Raw genomic sequence first — 9407 nt, forward strand, 5'->3', positions numbered from 1 at the left:
ATTTTTTGTTTTAAACATTTCTATGCTAAATAAATTGAAAACATGTTTTTTATTAAAGAAATATGATTTTTTTGTTGAACAAAAATCATATTTCTAAATAAACTGAACTAAGTTGAACATAAATACTGGTACTGGTAATTCCTTGTGATCGCCTGATGGGCTTGGGAGTTTCTAGATGGTGTATGTAGACCTTCTTTTATTTGAAGTTTGAGTAGCACGTTTAATACTTGGGACCAATTAAATTTTATTCTTCTTCATCCTGTTTTGATAAAATTGACAGTAAGGACATTGGCTTCATACTTTGAGAAATGATGCTTTAGAATAAAGAGAATTAAACTTAAACTGTTTGGGATCAACTGACAGACTTACTTAGAGATCGAGTTTTGAAAAATATGCTGCTATGTGATTTTTAGTTATACGCTAGAATATGTTTACGATTTGGAATTATTGATTTTCTAAAATTATTTTGATTAGCAATTATTACGTTGAACTATGAATGTTATATAGATATTTCACTAACTAATTAGATTTTTAATTGGAATATTGTCAATTTAAAGTTATTTAAAACTATATTGAACGCAAGTTTTGTAGAATACACTAACTGTTTAGATGGAATATACTCATATATGAAACCGACTATAATTAATATGGAATGTTAGTATTAAAGATTTTATTTATTGTTATTAATATAATTGGTTACTTGCCTTTTTATTAATCTTGACATCACAAATGTGATGTCAAATATATAAAATTTAATTATGAAATAAGTTTTTTTGGTTACTCGCTCCATCTTTTATGGTATGGATGGTTTTATTATAAACTTATTTCCTAATACGTTGTTTATCTTTTATTTTATTTTTCCTATAATATATACTTAGTTTGTAGGTGTATAAATATTATTTTGTATAATTGAAATAATAATAATATATAAAGGATCTAATTAGTTTTCTTTTTGTTTTCTTTTGCAGGAATTCCGTAAACAGATTTGGAGAATTCGAAGATTCGAATATAGGTTGACATTTACTATGCTAATTGAAATGATGACATAACCAAATTCCTTTTAAATTTTAGAAATGAGAAGATTTAGGAATATCTTTACCAATACTAATTATAAATGGATGAGATTAGGTGTGCGTGTGCCAAATAAAAATTTGTATTTAATAATTTATGCAATCATGAGTGAATGCCAAAAGAAAAATACAAACATTACATGTATTATTAATTAGATCATTATGGGTATAGAATATTGACATGAATGTTACATGTATAATTAATACTAAGGGGTTTATTTTCTGTTTTCTTAGGTTTACCGAAAAAGAGATTTAAAATAATATTAATAAAATATCTAAAATATTAACTCGATTGGGTAAAGAAAAATAAATATTGCTCATGATTATTTTATTTGTTACAATTTAATTGTAAATACAATTTTACACTGTTAAAAATGAAGAAGATACTTATGATCCATGAGGAACAACTCATGGATCTAGATTCAATAATTCTCTTAAATAAAAAATTGGCAACATAAGATCTCATCATAAAGACAGGCATGAAACATTATAAGAACATATAAACATACTCCCTCCGTTTCATGTCATTTTGACACATCTTCTTTGTTACAAAAAGAGTGTCATTTTATGTTTTTAATGCAGTTTTAAAGATACAAATTCTCTTTTTTATCCTTATAATTTGAGCTAATTAATTAGAAAGAGAAAATTTTTAGTGCATTTATAAAGGGTAAAATAGAAATTTAGATAATTTTCTTAATTTGTGTGCATTATGTCAAAATGACGGGATTTTAATTAACAAAATAACATAGGAAGTGAAAAAGTACCAGCTCATATTTTTTTTATGACATTATTTATGATTAAATCTCTTGATTTAGTGGCACATTCACAATCTTTGTTACCGATAATATTTGAAATAGAGAATATGTGACAGATAATAATGTTTAAAAATAAAAATTTATAAAATTAAGTAAATAATTCTATTAAACCTAGATATTTCTCTACTCTATGAATGGATCAATAATAAAATAGAATTTTGCTTCAAAGAATATGTTCCTGACGTCTTGAATATATGATAAACTGTTGACCTTGAAACCAAAAAACATAAGAATATGCATAAGAGTTTAGTAAAACCTTGGAGATAAGCATGAGAAGAAGAACATGGTGATTTATTTTTGAATCTGTTGTTGTTTACAAATCCAGTTTTTTCTATATTGTTTGTGGGTTAATCTAGAGGGATGTGTATGCAAAAAATGGTTTGCAGCCAATGATTTCGAAAAAAAGAACTGAAGTAGTTTTGAAAGTAATGTTATGAAATTAAGACTTTAAGTATGCTCTCCAATATTTATAGGCCATGTGAGTAGATTTGAGAATATACCTAGCATATATTTACCAAATCAAATATTATATGAAAATTTGGTAAGTACCTCAAATTTCGCCAGTTTGATATTAATTCCTCAAATTTCGCCAGTTTGATATTAATTCCTCAAATTCGCCAGTTTGATAATATTTTTCTTTCTTCATTAATTTTCAATATTTATTTCAATTGTTAGATATCTTCTCCGAAACTTCTCAATGCTCTTCAATTATTTAATGATATTTTAAATGTAGGATCCGCGTCCTTTGAATACCAGATCCGAACGGGTTATATACGATCCGAATATCACTATCTTTGGCCGCTTATAATTCCGAGATTTTAGGTCCTAATTACCCTTGTTTGTTTTTTAGTTTGTTCTCCAAAACTTTTTACAGAAAAGGCAATACATGGAATTCTGTTTTGCTTATTTTTTTTAATTCCTAAATGTACTCCCCAATTAATAGTATAGATTACTAAAACTATATAAAATTGTCCCCTTAGTCTGGTGGTGACCAAACATTTATTAATCATGGTTTAAAGTTTAAACCTTTGACGTAGTTCATTAATAAAAGACCTAATGAGAAGGACAGATAAAAGAGAATAGTTTTGAGATGATACATAGGATTTTTTCTTTTTGAGATGATCATACATATAAATCAAACACAGCAACAACACTTGCTTGTCTCGTAGCAGCAACAGCAACAGAACAAGGCGTAAAACCTGCAAACAGATTAAAAGATCATCAAATATTGACATAATAATGAAATTAAAGAAAAATCTACGATACAAAATAAAAGACAAAGAGATTTTATTGGTACGGACGTTGCGTATAAGCAGCCTTGTTCGTCTTGCCGTTTCTTGACATTGCCATAGTAAGTCATGTCTTGTTGTGAAGGTGCCTTCATTTTGCTGTTGTGTGTGTCTCTCTTGGCGATAAGTTTAGGACTTTAGGGGTTGGGATTGATTTGGGTGTAGGATATATATAAACTTCAAATCTGTTACCAGCTGCATTTGATGTGATCATTTAATATGGAAGATATGGCCACTTTTATTTGGACCGACAAAGTAGTTAGAATCCTCACCCAATTCTACATACATATAAGAATATGGCATGGCTTTAATTTGGCTCTTGGTGTTAAAAAAAAAAAAAAGAATTCTTTCTTCCTTTCTTTCTTAAATTAGTTGGGAAGATTCATAGGTTTCCACTATTCATAGGTGTAAAACTTACTTGATTTTTTTTGGAAAATAAGTAATAACTAAGCAACTAAGGTAAATTATGTGAGGCTAAGAAACACCTAATGGTAGCCATAAGAACATAAAAATATGATATGATAACCAGTGGGAAATTATATCTCTGTAATTAGTGATAATATCTTACAATTTTGAAGAAGACGTATTATTTTATCCACTATCATGTAAAAATTTTACAATTTAAGAAATTACTACAATGAAGAATTTTACTCAAACGGTTATCAAACTTTTGTGGTTACTTAAAAGATGACCATCATCACTAGGACGATTAATCTCGCTGCAGACCAAAACCAGTTTTTAATATCATATGTATATAAATATTTGTTTCTTGAAATCTCATCATTAGTTATTTATATATTTATTTGTTTTGTTCAATAATTTTAGAAAGACTTATTTCAACACCGTGGAACCTAACACTTCAAATTTTGTAAGTCAGCTTAAATTTATTACAAAATTGGAACTAAAATATCGACCTGAAAATGGCTATTGCAAAAGCAATAATAATATCGAATAACGTTAGTAACTTAGTATACTTAACATAAAATCAGTTAATTTTTTTTTTGTCTAACATCAGATAAATCTTTCTAATCAGTTAAAGCATTTGAAGCAGATTTATAAGCATCTATCCTCTTTGATTCCCGACATTCCCCAGAAAAAAAAAAAATGGTTTCGATTGAATCAAGATATGCTATTTTTCTCTTCGCGATTGCAAAAACAAGATAAAGATTTTGGCTTTCCGCGTAATTCTCAAAAAGTTTCAAAGCAAGAAGATAAATACTCACTCGATATACCTTGAATTCAAGATCTTCTGAGAAAAAAGTTGAAATCGATGGCAACCGCTTCAAACCCAACAATAAAAAAGGTTCACAAGTCTGCAATCGTAACATCTGATCCACCAGACAATCCTAGTACGGCAGATTAACATTTAGTTTTTTTTTTTGATCAAATAGTTTTTGATCAAAATCGATATTTGGAAACTAATTCAAAAATATTCTTCAAACCAAAACTTTACTAGCATTAACATTTAGTTTTTTTTCGTTTTTTTCTGGTAAAACTGAAAAACTATTTGTAATTTGGTTATGTATAATAAACTTTGGACTGATATATTTTGGATTCGTGTCTGTTTAGGCAAAATATCATTTTAATTTTATTAGAAGTTTAATAATAGAGAAGGTAGTTTAATAATAGAGAAGGTAAGTACAAATTACAAAATTAGCTAGTTACGTAAGTACAAGATTACAGAATTATGATTTAATTAACCCGGTGAAAACGAAGAATACGGTAAAAAAATTTACTGGTCGGTCTGGTCTAGCCCGGGTCTAACCATGGTTTAGACCTTTGACTCTTTGATCATGTGTAGTTCAGTAATATTCAATATTATCACGAGACATTTATAAAGTTATTGATCAACATTTAATTCACAAGACTCAGTAGATCTAAAAGAGCAAATGCGAGGGACACATAATAATATATATGGAATAATTTTTGAGATGATACATAGAAATCAAACGCAGCAACAACACTTGCATGTCTCGTGGCAGCAACAGCAACAGAACAACGCGTAAAACCTACAAACAGATTAAAAAGATCATAAAAGAAATATATCGACATGACAATAATCAAGAACTGCGAATTCATAAAAAGGAAAAATCTACGATCTCAAAACGAAATGAGAAGAGATTTTATTGGTACGGACGTTGCGTATAAGCAGCCTTGTTCGTCTTGCCGTTTCTTGACATTGCCATAGTAAGTCATGTCTTGCTGTGCAGGTGCTTTCATTTTGTTGTTGTTGTTGTGTTGTGTGTGTGTGTGTCTTGGCGATAAGTTTAGGGGTTGGGATTAATTGGGTGTAGGATATATATAGTATAAACTTCAAATCTGTTACCTGCATTTGGTATGATCATTTAATACGGAAGATATGGCCACATTTATTTGGACCGACAAAGTAGTTAGAATCTTCACCCAAAACTACATAGATATAGGAATTCTTTCTTTCTTAAATTAGCTGGAAAGATCCATAGGTTTCCACTATTTATAGGTGTAAGACTACTTGATTTTGTTTTTTGGAAAATTAGTAATAACTAGGCAACTAAGGTAAAGTATGTGAGGCTAAGAACACCTTTAGTGGTAGCCATAAGAACATAGGATGACCAGTGTGGAAATAATATATCTGTAATTAGTGATAAAATCTTACAATTTTGAAGAGGACGTATATATTTTATCCACTATCATGTAAAATTTTACAAGTTGAAAAATTACTACAATGAAGATTGTAGTTACTTAAAGAGATGATCATCGATCATCACTAGTACGATTAATCTCTCTGCAGACCAAAACCAGTTACGTTGCATCTGATCTTTTCACGATCTTGAGCCTCTTGCATGACTCTTTGAACATCCTGCCAATACAGAAAAAAAAAAAAAAGTTATGAGCTTTAGAAATTTAGATTTATGACCTTGTTAGAGATTAATTATTTACATTCATTTCGGCAAAGTTGATAATGATATTAATGCAAGAAAATTAAACATAAACTTACTGCCAAGGTACATCTCCGACGAGCATCCAGTCTCTATCCTTGTCTTCGTATATAGTAATGTGTTCGCAGTTCTCACCCTCCTTCGCCACTCCTGCATATTTTTTATATACATGTTAATTAATTGAGTTTCATAAATTTCCAACTAAATATTTGAGTGTTTTCACAGTTGTAATATAGAATGCTAGCATAAACATGGTCATGTAACTAACACACACACACCAAATAATGGCTACTAGTCCGGGACAAAACTTAGACTTTTCCGTGGCTAGTACATATAAGCATTTGTTTGTTTTCATTTGCTTTTTCCTTTGCATTTAGTATGAGTTTTTATAAATGTATTCATTATTTTTACTTTGTTATTAACAAAATTGAATTGTCAAATGTAAATGTAAACATCAAGCCCAAATGAATATTCAATTCCTACCATTTCCGCTTGGTGTTTGGTGTATACATTTATGTTTTACAAAAACAATTTTGTCCAAAATAAATATTATCTCATTTTATATCTAGAAAAGTTTTCGATGGTAAGTTTTCAATAGTCTATAAATATTAGCTCTCTAAAAATTTTGTAGATACGTTTGGGATTCTGACTTTCATTCTTTTCCATTATGAGCCCGTGGGGTTACTTTCTATTTTTAGAATCTAATAAATAGTTCACGTAAAAGAGTTGCATTTGAAAGAGTCGATGACATTACTAACCTAGGCCAAGACAGCCGAAGAGATTCTCAAGAACCGTGGCTAGATTATTATAACTGTTGCTCGAACCAAGGTCAATCTTCCTCAAGTATGGTACACCATCCATGCTCACTTTTACGTACCCTATCGCTTTACATGCTTCCTCATTGTTCTTCTTTCTCCTATAAGAACACACCGGTGGCCATCCCACCGCCTGACTCTTCACCACCGGCGAGGAGTTATCCTCAACTGATGACACGAGGCTGTTTTCATCCTCAGTATCTAACGATGATGAGGTCATCATATCCGAGAGCACCCTCTTCTTCTTCTTCGATCCGCAAACTGATATTTCGCTGTAATTATCTCCCGGAAGACCCAACCGTAGCTCTGTGATCTCAATTCCTAGACTTTCCTTGGCCATTTATTTCTTTCTTTTTTTGGCTTTGGCTATATCAAATTTTTGATACTTTTCTCTTTTTAAGCCCTTCTCTTGCTGGTTTGATATTATTGTACTGCCTTGTGCTTTTATATGTTGTCAAGTTGGTCGAACAAGACCCAATAATATGCTGATACGTGGAAGAGACTAATACTCATATAATTCTTTCTATTAGCTTTATGAAGGAAGACAAGGTTAGACCAAAGCCAGGTCAGCTGAGTATGTGTTGGTCGGTCACATGAGAAACATAAGTTGGGTCCTTTGTTTAGAAAAGAACTTAAGGTAAGGGAACAAATCTTACGGGTGTTAATATTTGTTTGTTTCTTATAGGATTCGCTGACCGTCCGATCATTGGCCATCCTTCCCAAACACTCCATGTGTTTTCCTTGTAATTTACAATTATATATGTATTCTAAGTAAGGATATTAATATTATTTTTAGCCTATTTTGTTCGCATTTTGATTTGGTAATTGATAAAAGTTGCTTTTAAAGAACACAAAGCTGTACATATATACATGTACATTACGAAACATCATGATGTAGATGTCAAAATCAATGAAACAAATGACCAGGACATTAGTTAGAAAAAAATCATAAACGACTGGAATTTTAAGGAAGTTGAGTGAGAAATAACATGCACAATCAATAGGACACGTCTGTCACTAGTATTTTTTCCGTCTGAATACTGTTTTGATTTATAGAAGTCAAATGAATACATTGTGTTGAGTTCAAAACTGGTTGGCCATTAAAAAGAAGAAGAAAAATAACATTTGGAATTACTTCTACAATCTTTCTGCAAATAGAAGAGTCACATATCAGAAATTCTTTTGAACTCTATTCATTTGTCACGTATGATGCTAATTGTTTCCCGAAAAATTTCTGACTACTGTTCTGAGGAAGTTTCGGAGAAACCAGTTCGTTGGAATATTGTATTTGTTGTCTTCGATGATTTTCCTCACTAATTTTCGACTAATTTTCCTAACCAATTTTAGACGATTTGTGGTTAATTATATCGGAAAACGATTAATGGAATAATATATTATGTTTTCTTGCAGTGCATGGCTATTATTTTTCCTATTTTGAAAATCTTAAATATATGTTTCTTTTTCGTATTCCTACCAAAAAAAACATTACCGGCTTTTGTAATTGAATGATTACGTTTAGCTTTAAATTTATTCATCGTGACCTTTTTGTTTTTTGGACAAACTATTCATCGTGACCTAACTTAGTTATAATACAACACAAACTAGTCTGAATGTCGTGGAGACTGGAGAGTAATCGTGTTCTCTTTAGACTTTAGTATAAACAGCTCATATTAGAATATGGCTTTTGTAATATAAAATGCAGCTTATAGTCTTATAGATTTGAAAAAGAAGCTGCCAAACTTATTAAAAACAAAAAAAATTGAAAGAAAAAAAATAAAGCAAAAACGAAACGTGTGAGTTGGCTTCTTTGAATAATGAAGAACAAGTTGGTCCATGTGACCATAATATAAATCATAACCATCAGGCAAACGCGTTGATTCCACTTCATATCAAACATTGGTAGTCCCAATTGTGTTAAGTTTCTCTCCTCAATTTTTCCTTGCATTTATGATTTATGTCTCACTGTCTTGTATTATAGGTTTATAGTATATAATAGTTCGTACCGAATCTCGCATAATTTAGTAATACGTATCTGCCAAAATCGTTTGGTTATAGTTTCTCACGTGATTTCAATAGAAAGAAGAAGCGCACGACCAAATAAAAATAAGATTACAACTATGTTCCTACATCGCGTAGCTAAATGATGAAACCGCATGAATTTTGGTACGAATTAAAAGATCATATACTAATTCTGATTAAATAAATAACAGTCAATTCTTAGAATATTAATTCTTTATGCATATAATGTAATCAGAATTAGCAGAATATTTGGTACGAAATCATTAAGACAAGTAGACAATTATAAAATTCAATATTTACATGTGTGATGGTAATGAAAGGCAGAAATCATAAGAAAAGGAAAAATGAGAACGAATGAGTTCGATGATAATTTAAAATGTTATTTTTAGTTGGGAGTTGCTAAACCGTACAACCCCTTCCAAAAGACAGTACTAGTTGATTCAAGTAAGAAGTTTGATCAAAAAAAAAAAAAAAAAAAAAA

General features: G+C 30.2%; 2 protein-coding genes across 2 annotated transcripts; both read right to left on the reverse strand.

Moving 5' to 3' along the window:
• Positions 4971–5453, reverse strand: LOC104758619. The gene is made up of 2 exons (XM_010481510.2): positions 5312–5453; positions 4971–5183 (listed from the first exon to the last, which is right to left on the reverse strand). The coding sequence occupies exons 1-2, from the start codon at positions 5358–5360 to the stop codon at positions 5029–5031; spliced, it is 204 nt and encodes a 67-aa protein (XP_010479812.2). The 5' UTR covers positions 5361–5453; the 3' UTR covers positions 4971–5028.
• Positions 5772–7310, reverse strand: LOC104758620 (auxin-responsive protein IAA6). Its single transcript, XM_010481511.2, has 3 exons — positions 6851–7310; positions 6152–6242; positions 5772–6013 (listed from the first exon to the last, which is right to left on the reverse strand). The coding sequence occupies exons 1-3, from the start codon at positions 7245–7247 to the stop codon at positions 5956–5958; spliced, it is 546 nt and encodes a 181-aa protein (XP_010479813.1). The 5' UTR covers positions 7248–7310; the 3' UTR covers positions 5772–5955.

This window comes from Camelina sativa, chromosome 17 (assembly GCF_000633955.1).
Source record: "Camelina sativa cultivar DH55 chromosome 17, Cs, whole genome shotgun sequence".
Taxonomy (NCBI): domain Eukaryota; kingdom Viridiplantae; phylum Streptophyta; class Magnoliopsida; order Brassicales; family Brassicaceae; genus Camelina; species Camelina sativa.

What these genes read in the sequence shown, in the direction of transcription:
- LOC104758619 (XM_010481510.2), bottom strand. Translation starts at nt 5,360, where the DNA reads ATGGCAATGTCAAGAAACGGCAAGACGAACAAGGCTGCTTATACGCAA. An exon ending in CAAGGCTGCTTATACGCAAC is followed by an intron (nt 5,184 to 5,311) that starts GTCCGTACCAAT and finishes ATCTGTTTGTAG; the next exon opens with GTTTTACGCGTTGTTCTGTT.
- LOC104758620 (XM_010481511.2), bottom strand. Translation starts at nt 7,247, where the DNA reads ATGGCCAAGGAAAGTCTAGGAATTGAGATCACAGAGCTACGGTTGGGT. An exon ending in CTTCGGCTGTCTTGGCCTAG is followed by an intron (nt 6,243 to 6,850) that starts GTTAGTAATGTC and finishes AAAAATATGCAG; the next exon opens with GAGTGGCGAAGGAGGGTGAG. An exon ending in GTCGGAGATGTACCTTGGCA is followed by an intron (nt 6,014 to 6,151) that starts GTAAGTTTATGT and finishes CTGTATTGGCAG; the next exon opens with GATGTTCAAAGAGTCATGCA.